At 36.4% G+C, this 16,933-nt stretch overlaps 2 protein-coding genes across 8 annotated transcripts in view; both read right to left on the reverse strand.

The window, feature by feature from the left end:
* Positions 1-16,933, reverse strand: part of LOC108722033 (ras-related protein Rab-37) — a 107,079-nt gene that overhangs the window by 1,219 nt on the left and 88,927 nt on the right. For 5 of the 7 annotated variants that reach the window (XM_018446954.1, XM_018446947.1, XM_018446962.1 and 2 more), the window contains exons 3-7: positions 16,299-16,409; positions 15,993-16,101; positions 13,764-13,874; positions 13,013-13,154; positions 10,753-12,710 (exon numbers count right to left, since the gene is read on the reverse strand). In XM_018446954.1, the coding sequence (XP_018302456.1) occupies positions 12,593-12,710; positions 13,013-13,154; positions 13,764-13,874; positions 15,993-16,101; positions 16,299-16,409 (591 nt within the window). In that variant the 3' untranslated portion in view covers positions 10,753-12,592. Of the gene's footprint in view, positions 1-10,752; positions 12,711-13,012; positions 13,155-13,763; positions 13,875-15,992; positions 16,102-16,298; positions 16,410-16,933 lie in introns of those variants that run through there. The other 2 variants (XR_001936596.1, XM_018446936.1) reach the window with 2 other exon arrangements.
* On the reverse strand, positions 108-7,854 carry LOC108722026 (zinc finger protein 62 homolog). The gene is made up of 4 exons (XM_018446925.1): positions 7,471-7,854; positions 5,609-5,755; positions 3,742-3,951; positions 108-3,665 (listed from the first exon to the last, which is right to left on the reverse strand). The coding sequence occupies exons 1-4, from the start codon at positions 7,702-7,704 to the stop codon at positions 297-299; spliced, it is 3,960 nt and encodes a 1,319-aa protein (XP_018302427.1). The 5' UTR covers positions 7,705-7,854; the 3' UTR covers positions 108-296.

A 16,933-nucleotide genomic window follows, 5' to 3' on the forward strand; every position in this document is an offset into this window, starting at 1 on the left:
ACATATATATATAATATTATATATAATTACAGAAAACCAAAACCGAAAAGGATCGAAATCCAAATGGATCCAGTAACCGTTACGATAAAAGAACTAGAACCAAAAGTTTAACCTCGGACTATTATCCGAACCAAAATTTTTCGATCCAAGTCTTAATTCAGAATCGATACTATCTCAGGAATGTACCACCCAGGTATGTAGAGACAATCATGATTTAAGGGTTATTTTTCGATTTTTGCGATTACAATTAAAAAATCTTCCTGCCTGGCACAGTCAATGGCCAGATTTTAACAATTTTAATCGTTATTTTCGTGGAACTTAATATAGTGTATCTTCAGAGCCCTGTTATTAGGATATTTAACATCGCATCGCGGACAAGTAGCTCCGATCGCGTCCTTTACTACGTAAGTGCTCAGAGTGACCTCCCTGTGGAACGTCTTGCTATCGGCCTGATACACTGCATTGTGCACATTGGTGATATGGCTTATGATGGACTCCTTAGTGAAGACGTGACACTGCTTGCATAATTTACAGCTGTACATTACGTTATTGGCCACTTCATAGGTTCCCTCCTTTGGACGTTCGGGTGTCGGAAGCGACAATCTCTCATTGCTCACTGCCATTGATGCGTTGCTGGCTTCGGACGTCTTCTTGTGTTTGATTGTAAAATGTTGTCGCAGATTTGATAGACCAGGGAATTTCTTGAAACAGATGTTGCATGAAAATTTGCCATCCTGAGTCGACATCGGTATACACTCGGGTATTTTTGGTCGTTTGTGGGTCATTTGCTTATGCTTGTACAGTATGCTCATGTTAGGGAACATTTTCTTGCAAACATGGCACATGACCGGCTTCCTTCTCTCACCAGCGAAGTCCATAGCGAAAGGCGACAATTTAGTCTGCGAATTATCATTTTCAATGTCTAGTTTCATGCGCTTTGCCCTTGGTTCATCAAATGACGGTAATTGACTGCTGTTGTACAACTGTTGCTGCGAACGTTGTTGATTCAGCGGATCACTGTGGAAAGTGAGTTTGTGCCGTTGCAAAGACTGATTGCTTGAAAAAACTTTGCGACAGAAGTTGCACAGAAATTGTGTAGCCATCGGTTTTCTAGCCAAAGATTGGAATTTAATTGATGCTACAGCGGTAGCTTTGTGAAGCCTTTTGTGCTTCCATAGAGCCTTCTTCGAACTATAAGATCTGCCGCATATATCGCAGGAGAACGTCTTTTGTATGTCACTGAGAATAGGATTAGCCTTGTGCCATTGCATATGACATGTTAGGGTTTCCTTATCGGGGAAAATGTTCGTGCAGAGTTCGCATTGAAGCTCATCATTAGAGAAACTCTTCTCTGGTTTGTTGCGAGCGCAGTGGACGTCCCACAAATGGGTCCTCAGTTCTATGACATCATTGAATTTATCATTGCATACTTGACATTGGTAATTCCCTGATATCTTTGTTAGTGATTGAAGTGGTGGATTAGGGAAGGACTTTCGTGCTCTTGCCGGCCGTTCTGAATTCTCAACAGATTCAACGCTACTTGATTCTTTTTGCGCATCATTGGACGCATTCTGATCTCCCAATATAAATCGAGTGTTCAAACGTGAATTGGCGCGATTGTGCCAGCCCCTATGTATTTTCAAAGACGCTTCCTCAACAAAGACTTTGCCGCAGATATCGCAAGCATAACCAGTTTGTGATTTCTGATTGTGATGAGCAGTACGGAAGTGATAAGAGAAATTCGTATGGAAGACAAAACTCTTCGGGCATTGCGGACACTGCAGCATTGTCTTGTTAGAATTGTGCTTGATTTCCATATGAGTATCGTACAAATCTTTACGCATAAACATTCGCGAGCAATCGGCACAATCATAGATCTTAGTGTTCCGGTGAGCGATTTTAGCGTGTCGTCGAAGATTAGCGTAACTGGATAGTACCTTACCACATTCGCCACATTCATGATTTTGACCAGGATCCGAGATGGTACTGATATTCACCAAATCTTTCTCAATCCTCACATCCTCGTCCAAGCTGCCTAATTCCACGCAAGAGACATTGGCGTCCCTTTCGTGCGCGTCTTCGATACCATGATCTTTCATATGGATCTCCAAGGAGCCGGCGCTGCTGAATAAGCTACGGCAAATGACGCACGAATATATCTTCATTTTGAGATGAAGAGTCCGATGCTCGTTCAGTTCAGCCTTCGTGGAAAACTTCTCGGGACAGAGAGGGCAAGGATACTGCTGATTTGATATTCGTGAACTAACTCTTGATTTAACATTTGTTTCGTAAGCATTACGTTCCTTCAATGGCGTTTGACTTGTATTCTGCGAGGTACTGTCATACTGCACTTGCCGATTGTCTTGCATTGTCGTGCGATGGGTTTCGTAATGAGTTACAAAATCACTGGGTGATCGAAATTTGGACAAGCACTCAGAACAAGTAAAATCTTTTTTCTTATGATCGGCTGTAATGTGATAATGGAACTTCTTAAACACAAGGAACGTCATGTAACAATGCACGCATTTGTATAATATTCTGTTGTCTGGATCCAATCGCGCACATATCTCCCTGTGCTTGAGCATATTGGGCCGATATCGGTAAATCATGCCGCATAGATCGCAGGCATGATTATGCTTTGGATCGCCATTCTTGTAAGGTCCGCTCTTATGGAGAGTGCTGTTTTTCGAGGATGGCAACGGTGCCATCGGTTTCAATTTAGGCGGGGATCGTGTCGACGATGACATAATCTCCTCGTACTGCTTATCAGAATGCTTCGACAAGTGGCTGAGTAACTCCTTTCTACCTTGCATTGAACGCAAGCACATGTTACATGTAAAATATCGCTCGCTACCATGTTTCGGTACAACTAGGGCAATCTTCATGGCGCATTCGAAGGAAGCTCCGCAATGTAATTGATACATCGATCGATCTGGAAATTCTGTCAAACAAGCAATACATGTGTATGGTCTTAGATCCGGCATATGTTGACGTATATGAGAAAGAGTGCTACGTCGATCGTTAAACGTCTGCTCGCAAGAGTAGCAAGAAAAAGTTTTCAGTTGACTAATAATGTCCTGTTGAACTTGCGTCAGCGGTGAGTCCTTCTCCATACTGATCAATTCATCTTCTAGATCCTCTACCATCTCCTCGTCGTCGTTCCGTATCTCTGAATTTCCAATGCCATTTTCTTTACTGTGGAACCTCTTCATGTGTTTCATGTACGAGTATTTAGAATGCAAAAATATCTGGCAGTGCGTGCATTTCTGCTTAAAAACACGCGTTCCTCTGAAGTGAGTATGAGGACCGCGTCTAAATTTCTTTTTAGGCAATACGCCACCCGCATTAGACTTTTGCGTGGAATCAGCCTCCATGACAGTGTCCTCTGCCTCATCGATTACCATGGCATTCAATTCACTGCTAGTCGATTCTACTTCTATGGTACCATCGGTATCATCTTCATCTTGCGGTTCGCTTTTAATGGAACACAGAACTACAGAATCCTGCTGATCCGTTTGAGTTCTTTCCTTATTAGTTTCCTTTTCCATTGCGGACGAGATTGATTCGGGATCTTTGTTAGTATCATTAGCATCGCTGTCATCTACTACATCTTGCACTTTTCCATTACTAGATTCACTGTTTTCCACTGTTTGAGCTGGTGGATGCTAAAGAACAGATATATCTATGTAGAAAAATATTTTTTAACATAATCAGTTTTCCAAATAAAAAAATTATACTTACTGGTTGTTCCAAGTTAGTGGAGGTCTCCTCGATAATTTCTACATCATTGGTGGTCTTCTCAACAATTTCTATATTATTGGTGGTCTTCTCGATTTCTTCTACATTATTAGCGGTCCCCTCGATAACATCTACATTATTGACGACCTCCTCGATAATTTCTACACTATCTTCGTAATCTATGTCCATTGGTTCATCTTTGATCCTGATAATCTGTAGATATTAGGAAAACGTGAGAATAAGTGTGTGTGTGTGTGTTTTGAGGGTCATTTTTAGTATCAAAATAAGTTATATAATTAAAATTGATGCTGAACAGTGAAAAGTGCTTAAAAATGATGTAGCATTATGTATATAGCATTCAATCGTTTGATTCCGAGTAATTTGACGCTGGATGTTGAATAAATCTATCCAGAAGAAAATCAATCTAATTAGAACACTTCATTTCATGAAAGGAAGAACTCTGATTGATTCTTTTATGATTATGCGTCATGCTTTATGCAAAAATCTGTACTTTCACCCTTAACGTCTGAGCCTCGTATTGCATTTGTGTATTGACAAATTTTTCAAGCTTGTTGATTAGCTACAGGATAAAGAAATTCTTTGGTTTTTAGAAATCTTCTAACTTGTAGCCAACTAATACACTTGAAAAAGTCGTATAGATGAAATATTAGTCTGTCAATTGGCTGCAGAACAGAGAGATTCTTAGATTAATTTGTCCTGTAGTCAATCAACAGGCTTGAAAAATTTATCATTTAAATGCAATATCAGATTCAGATGTTAAAAGTCAGAGTACAAACTTTTGCATAAGGCACAATACATAATGCATAAAAGAATCAAAGTTCTCATTTCATGAAAAGAACTTTGATTCTCTTATGCTTTATGTATTGTATGTTATACAAAGGTCTATGCTAGTGATGAGAATTGATAATTTTTTCCCCGATTCTCGAAGGTCGATTATTCTTGGAAGGTCGGGAATACAATTATTAATCGATTTCTGAGACTTTTGATTCTTACACTGAATCGATTTTTTCTCCTTTTTTAGAGAATCAATTCTCTTTTATAGTAGATAATCAATTGGCCATTCTAGTGACAATCCTATGTCAATATATAGTGAAAAAAAATGATGAAAAAAGAATCAATTTTTGAGAACTGAGTATCGCTCATGTAACTTTTTTTTAGAGCGGAAACGTGAAAAGTGAAAATTTTTATGTATGTATGGGCGGTATTCATAGTCCGTTCTTTGGTTCGTGACTTTTTAAGATGGTCTTGAATATAAGATCTGACTATGAATATCGGCCTATGTACATATATACACATACATACAAAAAATTTTCATTTGTCATGTTTCCGCCCTAGAGAAAGTTATACATGGTCGATCCCTTATTCTTTGTATCGACTTATTCTTTTCGACCTGAAAAATTTGGCGAGTTCAAGACGACAAAGCGGCTAGGCATGCTTACTGAGCGATTCAATATGATGGTTGGATCTATAAGTAACAATTAATCATGTTCATTTGCTCGGCAAGCAGGCTAGCCTCTTTGTCAACTTGAACGCGCCCATTGATTCGGTAGAAAAGGAGTTTCTTTCATATTTATGCATCACTGATTTATAATCTGTTCTTTTCAGCTGAAGGTTTTACACGGTTTCATCTTTCTTCCTTTTCTCTTCATGTCAAAGAGAAAAAGAGAAAAGATGAACCGTGTAAGAAGTTCAGCTAAAAATAATAGGCTTGCTTTTGCTCTAAGGGTCAAAATTGAGATCATGTGATCACTGTGACGCTGTTTTCAATGTCTTATGAGGAAGCATCTTAATAGTACAATAAAAATGATTTAAACTGTCGTACTCTAATAAATTTTAAAATACAACATACCGTAGAATTTGACTGCAATTGATTTACCAGCCATTCTTGTAGTTTGTCTTGGGAGCGCAAACACGATTCCTTGTAGGTATACCATTGATTAACGCTTTTTACACAATTTGTGCATATCCATGTAGATAGCTTATCGGCTGTCGAAATCTAAAAAATTGAGCATATTCATCATTAAATAAAAAATCTCGACAAAAATTTCAGATTATAAATAAAAAAACTGTAAATAAAGCTAAGCTTATTCTATTCTACAATTTTCTTGTTTTGTGTTCTTTCCTTGGAATTTCGTACATATATTCTACCTCAAACGCATAAAATATAAAATTTACAAAAGTAAATATTTGAAACCTTGGTGAAATATATCATATTCTTTGCTTCTAATAATTAAAGTTGCGCGCGCGCGCGTATGTGTGTGATGCATATGTCCATTCTTCAAACAAATACTTAAACAATAAGAATCTTATTGGACCATTCATGTGAAAAATATATATTTAATTTAACGCTCTTATGAATTTTATTTATCTAATTGGATTTGGCTCATTGCGTTTATTGCGAACATCTTATGATAGGATTTTTTGATTATGTAAACAATTTTTATAACCATTAATTTTATATTATAATTATAAATTTCCGTCAACATTGATAATGGCCTGACATTGTGTCGAAACGTTTGTTGTTTATTTTGTCTTTATTTTATGTAAGTCAAATTTATATTAAACGATTTGTTTTAGGCTCGTAGCCCTCGTAGCCCTTCTTTGTTATATTATTTAATTTAAATTTTGAATTAGTTAATTTCTTGATTTCACATACAATTTATATTTGAAATATTTACTAATACTGTTTTAAAGATGTTTATTTTGTCTATATAATACCAGTTAAAAGTATTAGTCTAATAATCAGTCAAAAATAGCTAATATCAACCAATATTATTAAAAAAATTTTCATGATATTAGCCCATGAAACCAATTGCAAAAAAACAAAATAATTTGATTTATAATGGTTTTATGCAACAAAATAACCATATTAGTCCGCAGTTTTAGGTCAATAACTTTGAAACGAGTAAGTGGATCTAAATAAACTTATACATAAATATTTATTGTTGTTTTATTAGTAAATATATAAAATTTAATTTAATTCTCTTAATATTACTTCCTCATCAAATTATGATTTTATATAAGAGAAAAAAAATTAAATAATTTTTAAACTAATAAGAGAATTGTACTCAAATTTTACATAAATACTCAGATGTAAAAATAGAACAATCCGTACAATTCTTGTTAAATTCCTAATATTTTGAAAATAGGTATTAAATAAATTCGTTGCAAATTAAATCCTTATAACTTTGGATCGCTTCAGTGAATCGATTCCAAATTTTGTCATAAATCTCTGAACATATGAAAAACAATCTGTAAAATTTTTATTAAATTCCTAATATTTAAAAAATAGGTACTAAACAATCCTTATAATACAATGCTCACTCTAAAATAATTTCTATCAACTGATATTGTTTAACAATCCTAACATATATCACTCTTAACACTTAACAGACGTATCCAACAAAATGACTTAAAATATTTTATTTGTTTATTCACAAGAATGAGATAGACGCTATAATTGCGCTTCATCGCAAAAGAAGGAAAGAGATCAAAAGAGATGGAACATGAGTAATATGCGATTGGGAGGAGCAGTCCGATTGCACGATTCTCGTTTCTGAAGCGACCCTTATGTAGACATAACCTTAAAACGCGTCGCGAAGCGGTACACTTCGGCGAGGCTTTGTCGGTCGCGAGATGATCGAGATCCTCGCATCAAGGAAGTCCCGTTGATTCCTATGTAGTAAGAATGCAAATCGCGCAGATACGCACCTGGATCGACAGGCAGGCCTGAATTTTAGCAACCAGCGGCACGTTGGACGATTCCTTTTTTTCCTCCTCCGTTAGAAACACCGAAGATTTAGGTCCATCCGTGGAAAGGCACAGTCTGCAGACATTCTCCACGTTCTCGATCTCCTCCTCATTTTCGATCTCCTCCTCGTTTTCGATCTCCTCCTCGTTCTCGATCTCCTTCTCGTTTTCGATCTCCACTACATTCTCGTCCATCGTGGACTACGATAACTCGGCGTGGGACGACACCACAATTAGGACGCCGTCGCCGACGCCACGTACCACCCGTCTTTCAACGACTCCCAGGTTAGGGACACGTTGTGTTTGCGGCGTAAGCGCTAACGGGATATTAGAAATGGCTTCGGATGCCGGAACTGGACTAACTGAAGTCACTTGGAATCATTGCCGTCACTGGAGGCAAGCGAGCGAGCACCGTTTCCGCGTCCAACTTGCCTACGATGCGCCAAGATGGCGTGATCAGACGCTTGGCGAACTCTCCGTTGGCTACGCTCAGAGATGTCTCATCAGATCCAAGGGCCTTATGGTTCCTGCACACTGGACGCGGAAACGCTTGCCGCGTGGCAAAATGCGACGCGGTAACCAATAAGCTTATAACTCCTAACATATTCATTGGTTACATTTTGCAGCGCGGTAAGCATTTCCGCGTCCAGTGTGCAGGAGCTATTAGGCTAATATTTCATTTATCGTATGACAAATTTTTTAGTATGTTCATCGTGTGTAATTGTAGAATGAAAAAGTTCTTGAGTTTCTAGAAATCCTCTATCTTGTACCTAATCGATACATTTGAAAAATTTGTTGTATGACAAATAAAATATTAGACTATAGTATTATATTTGTCGTACAATTTTTCATAATTATAATGCGGAGTCTACAATAGAAGTTGTAGCGATCGTAAGGTCTTAAGTCGTAGAAAATTGACCAATCACAGTTGATTATTCTTCTCATATTCGACTATGATTGGTCAATTTTCTACGACTTAAGACCCTACGACCGTTACGACTTCTATTGTAGACCCCACATTAGGGTCCTGGCACACAAAAAACTTAAGGCAGTAAGACGTAAGCAGTAAGGAAATCAACATGTTGGATTCGCTACTGCTTATGTTATGGCCTTATGGACTCTACTGTGATTGGTCAATTCGCTTACTGCTTACGTTTTACTGCTTAAGTTTTTTTTGTGTGCCATGGCCCTTAAGGCCATCACACGTACAAAAATTTTAGTCATAATCGTAAGGCCGTAAGCAAATCGGCCAATCACAATCGAGCGTTTTAAAACGCGAGATAATTTTGATTGTGATTGATCGATTTGCTTGCGATCTTACGATTACGACTAAAATTTTTGTACGTGTGATGGCCTTTATGGTTCAATCGAGCTAGCTTGATGTTGATTGGACCGCAATACTTGCGACACTGCGATGCGACTAATGCAGAACCAGCTTAAGAAGCACTATGGGCAACAATTGGCTGCGTTCAGCAAAGAAAGCAGCTCTTTGCAATTGTTGTACAATTCTTCAATACGATTGGTTCTTGCTTTTGGTTCCTTTTAGATCTAAACATATAAACCAATCATATTGAAGAATTTTACAACATTGCAAAGCTGCTTTCTCTGCTGAACGTAGCCATTGGAACACAAGTCTGTCGAGATTGATCACATGATCAATGATATACGTTACGCATGCGTACGCTGCTCCGTTCGGAGGGATTTTTCCTTGACTTCTCAACCATAAGGGTGAAACCACAATAGAAGGAATAAGGAATTAGAAATAAGGAATAAAGATTTCAACTTATCAGATATCGGATACACCGGCATACACGGTTTCTGATAGGTTGGAATCGTTATTCCTTATTCCTAATTCCTTATTCCTTCTATTGTGGCTGCACCTTAAGTCTGTTCTTTTTAGCTAAAGTTCTTGCACGGTTCATTTTTCTTCCTTTTCTTTTCATGTTGGAGAGAAAAAGAGAAAAGATGAATCATGCAAAAAGTTCAGCTAAATAGAACAGGACTATAAACTCATAAAATAGACTCAGCATACCTCCGGTAGAAGCGAAGCTGACAAAACAGTGAGAGTGAGTGAGAGCAAAACAACAATGAAGAATCTCTATTCTTCTCCATTATTATCAATATCCGCGCATAAGAGAAGGATAGAGGTTCACCGATGTTTTGTATTGTATCTCTCACTGTTCTATCGGCTTTACTTCTATCATAAGAACATGCTGCGTCTATTTTATAAGCTATGTTCCCACATACATATACTTTCTCTCTCTTTTTCTCTCTTTCTGATCTGATCTGCATGGTCATTTAGCTTTGATCGTACCCACGGATTCGAGCACACTGTAAATATTCATATGCATTTACAACCATGTATACACATTGAATGACCGCACAATCAACATTGAGAAAAAAAAGGAAATGAAATGCACTTTAATTTAAAAATACTAGAGAAAATAAAAACAACTTCGACCAAACTCCAATTATAACTTAATCGCCGATTAAGATAATCGAAATTTAATCGAGATCACCTAAGAACCGTACAGCGTGTTTAATGAAATAGATGGAGCAAGATAGCGGGAACTAAAGCTTATTTTTTATTTATATATTTATATAATTAAGGCCCAACGTTAATTATTGCACCAACGTTACATTAATTTTAAGCGAGGTTTAACTCTCTTTTTGTTTTTCTATCGGCTTTAAAAAAAGAAAGAAATTTTTAAGCCTTGCTTAAATCAAAGTAACGTTGATGCAATCGGGTCTAAATATTATAAATGTAATATATAATTAAATAAAAAAAAAAAGAAACCCACGTGCGCGCGGCGAATCTCGTATATGTTCCGATTGTTTTATACTTCTTACATCTCATTTCTTTATTTTCCCCTAGATATGAATGCTTGGTGCATATCTTAATGTATGATTAACTGAGACCAAAAAATACAAAAACTACTAGGATTGTAATAAATTTACTTTACTAATAATTTATGGAAGTTTTTTTGCAATCCGTTATCTATCTTCCGAAAAATTGCAGAAAGATATAATTTGTATTTTGTTTTTATTAAAAATAATTGATTAAGGAAACCTTTGTATTTTTAAATCCCAAACACAAAATATTTCTGTTTTCCACATAGTGGATAAACAAATTTGACGATTCTGTTTTTATTCGAGTTCATATCGAAAAAAAATTAATTCATGAATATTGTGATGACCGGGAAACAGATGGGAATATTAAAAAGGTATATATTGTATGTTTGGTCGATTTTTATTTCATATATTCCTTCTGATATATATTTGATACACGAAATTGTCATTTGTACACTGCAGGTAAAACAGATTGCACGTCATATACATCAGGATGTAACATACGTGATATAATCTTTCAATCTTCTACCTAAACCGACTCTAAATTTCCGGATTTCCGTTTACAATAAAATTAACATCCGTACGTCTTTGGTACTTTCCGTTAATTCTATCGCAAAATAGAGACTTAGAAAAATCAAAAGTAATTAAACGATTCTTCGCAATAACGTCGGTAGAGCTTTATTAAACAGTATTAAGCTTATTGACTCTTCAACAGACAGCGGTCCTCAACTTTGCTTAGAACTCTGACATCATAACGATCGATAAATTTCCTGATTCCTTTGTTGTCGCGGATAACACCATTTTACCTTCGATCAATTGGCATTAATATTTCTTTCTAATATTACATAAATATCAGTTTGTCGATTATAAAACATGCTTATAAGCTTGATAGCGATCACAAAATGTACTTCAGAGATTTCTATGGACTATCTAAATCGCCAACAGTCTCGCAATTTGTTACAAGTCGGTTCAAGAGCAAACGATATCTGGTGAAATAGTATTGGTATAAACACCGACTATTCTAAAAAAAAAGATTTTACGGTTCAATGCTGACGTTGATGACGATTTTGAACTCGTTAAAAATGACAGTCATCCTCTTCTTGTTTACCTCACTTTCGTTAGAGCTAGTAGCTATCAGAATGGTATTCGTATAGAAATCTGTGACGTACTCTCATCGGTTAAAGAAGAAAAAAAAACGAAAGAAGAGAGGAGGAAGTAATCACTAATCATAGGAAAACTTGAGCGTATTCGTGCGCCACTCCGTTTGACGGTGGCTGCGAATCATTTTCTCAACGTTCTTCCTACGAGATGTGACTTCTTTCTCTCTCTCTTTTTCTCTATCTCTTTCGACACGCGCTACTTCGCAACTACTTGGTACGTCGACTGAACTTGCATTGACATTTTGTTCGCTCACGCAGGCACCGCGAAAGAAACACAACCGCACTGGGCTATAACTCGTAATAAGCACATTGTATGCAAATCGAAGATTATTCGCGCTCCTTTGTTGCGAACAGCGAACGCTAATGGAGCACGACGTAACGAACGATTATGGAATCGGTGTACGACAATCGACGTTACAACTTATGCTCAACAATCGTTTAATGATCGCTTTGAGCGCTTAATGATATATATATGCATATGTACGCGGATGTGGCGTACATGAAATTAGAACCATCAAGCTAAAGCCTTATCTACGAGGGTATCCTGCGTGTGAAACTCTCTCTAGCCTCTTAGAACTATTCACATTAATATACAACGTGTGCGAGTAACCATTGACACATGTTTTCTTACGTTTAACGAGGACTTCGTATTCCCTCTGACGCTATGCTAAAAAAATTCAATTCTTTGACCTTGACTCTTTTAAGAGCGCAAACAATTTCGTACTCATCGAACCTTTGGTATCACATATTGCGTTAATATTGATGACTTTTTGTTGAAGGAAATAATGCCTCGTGTTTCCCGAAAATCTTGACCACTGGGTGCGCGCTGTGGTTTCGATTCACCCGACGAACTCGAATCGCTCCGTCTGCGTTGTGGTTTATTCGCAAAGTTACTCTATGAATCGAGTATAAAATTTATACCGTTCCGCAACGAATGTTACACCGATGCTCTCTTTCACGCGGAAATCAAATGAATGCCTGGCTCGCAATGGCAATTTCGCGCCGTATCTCTTCGCGACCAATGCGGTTCCAGTTCGCGTGTCCTCTTAATTAACGTGAAAAAGGAAAGCAGTTCAAGTTGTCAGGCAGCTGGAGTTGAAGCAGGAGCTTCGTTGCGACTGCTGACGCACGTAGTCCTGAACGTTGAATTTCGTCCCATCAGAATCGTCGCTTTTTCTAGCCTTCAGCTCCCTGAAAACAAGCGGTATCGTTTAGTTCCATCGATTTTATCCAGCTCTAGTCTTCCTTCCATAAATACACGAAACGCTTTCCAAGCTCAAACTATTATTTTAACTCGTCTATTTTTTATTTGTTTTTGAGTTTTAAAACTTTCAATTTCAAAGATACATGGAAAAATTGAAGTTAAAAAAAAGCGTTGACGTGAAATTGATTAAAAATCAGTGCAGTTTCAAGCATTGTTTGCTCAAGCATTGTTTATTCAAGCATTGTTCGTTCACGCTATTGTAGATTCGTCGATTTTGTCGAGACCGTACCGAGCAACGGCGAGAAACGCCAATTCGACATTGAGGCCAGTCTTGGCAGACGTTTCCATGAACGGCACTTTGTACTCCTGCGCTAATCGCTCGCCGTCTTCCCGCTTAACGGCACGCTCCGTCCCACAATCGGACTTGTTACCTGCGGTTTAATACAGCGACGAGAAGATAAATTACCACAAAATATCCAGCTTTTCCATGATGAAGCTAACAGCGTTCTCAGTCGTTGCGATCTCGACTGCCCATGAGCAATTAAGGTTAATTTACCAGTAATCCGCACGACGTATGTATATTCGAATCAAAATTGGATTTTGAATTGAAAGCTAAAAATTACTCGTAAAGCTACGTCATGGTTGATAACATTTATATTCTTTTTACACTTATAACGAATGCATTTTCTAGCTGAACGTGAGCTTGTAAAAATTGATCTTAATTGCTTTCCGAAGCAGTCCAAATTGCATTAAGCAGAAACGCTACGAGTTGAACTCGATTCTTCCAGAATTGTTATATATATAGTTGTAAATTTTTTATTTAAATTGGATTCGATAACTGGATGTATATATCAGCTTGAGATAAGCTGACCGATAATATCAAATCTGAATCATTTATCGCACTCCTGAGTTCTTATCTCCACGCGCTAAATCATTATTGCGGTCCTTATTTTTGGCATTTAGCCTCCCGGCGATCGACCATTCCAAGTGGGCAGATCTATCGTATCATCACGGGAATCATAAATATAAACGCAACTCACCCAGCAGCATGATGACGACATCCTCGTTCGCGTGTTCCCGGATTTCGCTTAGCCAAGCTCTGATGTTGTCATAACTCGTCTTATTTGTCACGTCGTACAGCAGCAAAAGCGCTGGAACACGCAGTCTTGTGAATTGCCTTTTTTTTTATCGACTATCTAATCGACTTTATGTCATGCGACGGTCAGAAACTTTTTATAAGTAAAAAGTATGTAAATGAGTTCATTTACATCTTATACATATGAAAAAAAATACATTAAACGATAATCGAATTCAATACAAAAGTGCAAAAAAATTATCATCTGTATTAGATACACGATTTTCTCTCACTTTTGAACATTATTTTGAAATAAATCTTATTAACATTACGTTTAAATTTTTAGATATATTGACTATTTGATTATTTTATATTTAAACTATAGTTGCTTAAAACGTTTTGCGAATTACAAAATCAATTGACTTTTGAACTTTGGACGTTTCAATTCCGTGTGATCTCAATGATTTAATCTTCTAAATGAGTATCTAATTATTGTCGAATTCACTCAACTGGAATGATTGCTTTCGAAGTTGAGATGCAACGCAGCGTTATTGTCGAAACAACTTCAGAACTTCGAACGAATAAACAATGAGATTTCCCCTTCAGACTCTCTGTATTACTTCTCCGCTATCTATATAAGTAAATTGAATCTGGCACCTGGCCAAAACTGGCGGAGTAACAAAATCGAGAACAGGATTCGGGTTAGGAAGTTACGAATTGTTCATGCATTGTAAAGTTGAGTTCGCCGTGAGTGATAAGTGGTAACGTCTCAAATTGATTATCCTAAGTCTGGAAACGGACCGGATTCGTCTCGGATTCGAATGTGAACAACAAAGTCGGGACGAGCAATTAAGATTTCCCCGGAGACGCACCAATGTAATGCGTTTGTTCTACGCCGTATATTGAAAAGTTCATTGTTATATGCACAAGAAGTTTCAAATTCCCAATCCCAAAACCAATTTTGTATAGATAGATCCTTGAAAAACAGGAAAGAATATATTTAAAAAACTCGAATTCTAAAGCACGAAATTATATCCATTAATTTTCACACTCTTCGTATACATATCTTAACATTTTAAAACACCCGAAAATTAATTCCGAAATTAGTTCCGAAAATTAATAGACATTAATTACACATAAAATTAAATAACAATAATTCAAATTGTTGAAAGTTTATGTAATTAATTAGAAAAAACATATAGAATCAAATCATCATTTTCTTATTATGGAAAAATTGATTTTAAATCAATGGATTCGCAAATTAAGAAAAATTCAAAATTTGAAACTCTTCGCATAAGAGGTAATAATAATAATCGGATAAAATTTTACATTTCGTAATTGTAAGAGAAAAGCTCCCCTATTAAACTAAGCATGCATTAAACATCCGACGCTCCAAAGCGTCATATCTTTTGCCAAGAGAGATGTTTCTCATTAATTTCCGCTGTGTAAAACGAGGAGTTAGTAAAACATATGCACAGTTTCGAGACCGATGGCATTTACAACGCGATAATTAAATTGTTACGAGATATTGCAAAATATATACGTGGAAAATCTTTGTCAATGATATCGTATTTATTAATGACGCAAAGCTGTGATAAACATGTTTCTAATTAAGAATATCGTCGCGTCAATTTTATTTCAATCTGGTAAATTAATCGCGATGTGTGTGTGTGTGTGTGTGTGTGTGTAACACGCTCATTTATTATAATAATGACACAACTCAGAAAGCAAAGATTTCCAGAAAATGAGTTTGAATGTTTCAAATCATTAAAATCTTGGAATATAAATTTTAAAATATAATTTTAGTGCAATAACTAATTGCAGAGGAATAAAAGTGTTCTTTTAAAATATCTTTTTTTCTTCTTTCTCTATATTTTCATACTTTTTTTGCAATGAATTTAAAAATGACAATTTTTAAGTTATTTATTGTTGCAGCAAATGAGCAATATATATATGTATAAACAATATATATATCCACACACACACACACACACACATATATATATATAAACCACACACACACAATCCAATTTTGAGCATAATTCGTGATGTTTGCACAATATTAGCAATCATTTTTTAAATTAAAAATATTTGTATTTAATTTATTTACAAATTAATTCCTTTAAATTCCTTACTAATTTCAATTTCGATCTTTATTGAAAACAGAATTGTTACGTAAAAGAAAAGAGTTTACCATGTGCGTCTCGGTAGTAAGCATGCGTCACGCTTCGGAACCTTTCCTGGCCGGCTGTGTCCCATATCTGCAGCTTGATCGGCGTGTCGTCGACGGTGACAACTTTGTTCTGCAAAGGCAGGAAAGATACTTCTTTGAATTTCTGTAGCCCCACGAGGACTGGCTTTAATAAGTCACGAAGATATCGTCGTCCAATGTGAGCAACATGCACTTCGTTGTTATAGAATCATTAATCAAAAGTTCGTCAGCTTTATTTCTTAATCGTGTACAAGGTAAATGTAAAATGGAATATCTCTAAAGTCTCACCCTAAAATCAATGCCGACGGTCGTTATATAGTTTCCCGACAGGAAGCGACCGTCACGGAAACGCGTCAGAAGACAGGTTTTTCCAACGCCGCTGTCACCGAGTAACATCACCTGCATTGAGCAACGATTGTTCAGGTAATCGTTTCATTCTTATTCCATTCTTACTCGCTCATCCGTCCGCGTAATGCTGTGTGATCTCAAATTTTAATTCCGATCAAACTAATATTTTATAGAACATATAAAAACAGATAATATATATGTTTAATGTGTACTTAGTGAATTCAGTTGCTTGCATTACAAATTAATGCATATATATAATACTAAAAGCTACTATACATAAAGTTAACGAAGTTAAATGTAAAAGCATACAAATATGTTAAACAATTAAATACCTGATAATAATACTTATACACATTATTTAATGGAATAAACATGTATAATTTCATTGTTAAAGTTGATTACATTTCACCAATGCATTTAGATAATTTATATAAAATAGCCTTTAATTTATATAAATAGCTTTGTATTGATTCAATTTATATTATTGATACAATTAGTGCGAGTGACCGAATTCACCAATAGTTAATCATCCATTAAACAGTAGCCACAGTTTCCAGGAAAAGAGAGAGAGAGAG

The sequence above is a fragment of the Mycetomoellerius zeteki genome, unplaced genomic scaffold, assembly GCF_001594055.1.
Source record: "Mycetomoellerius zeteki isolate Tzet28-1 unplaced genomic scaffold, Tzet1.0 scaffold105, whole genome shotgun sequence".
NCBI lineage: Eukaryota > Metazoa > Arthropoda > Insecta > Hymenoptera > Formicidae > Mycetomoellerius > Mycetomoellerius zeteki.

What these genes read in the sequence shown, in the direction of transcription:
- LOC108722026 (XM_018446925.1), bottom strand. Translation starts at nt 7,704, where the DNA reads ATGGACGAGAATGTAGTGGAGATCGAAAACGAGAAGGAGATCGAGAAC. An exon ending in AGGCCTGCCTGTCGATCCAG is followed by an intron (nt 5,756 to 7,470) that starts GTGCGTATCTGC and finishes TCAATTTTTTAG; the next exon opens with ATTTCGACAGCCGATAAGCT. An exon ending in CCACTAACTTGGAACAACCA is followed by an intron (nt 3,666 to 3,741) that starts GTAAGTATAATT and finishes TCTGTTCTTTAG; the next exon opens with CATCCACCAGCTCAAACAGT.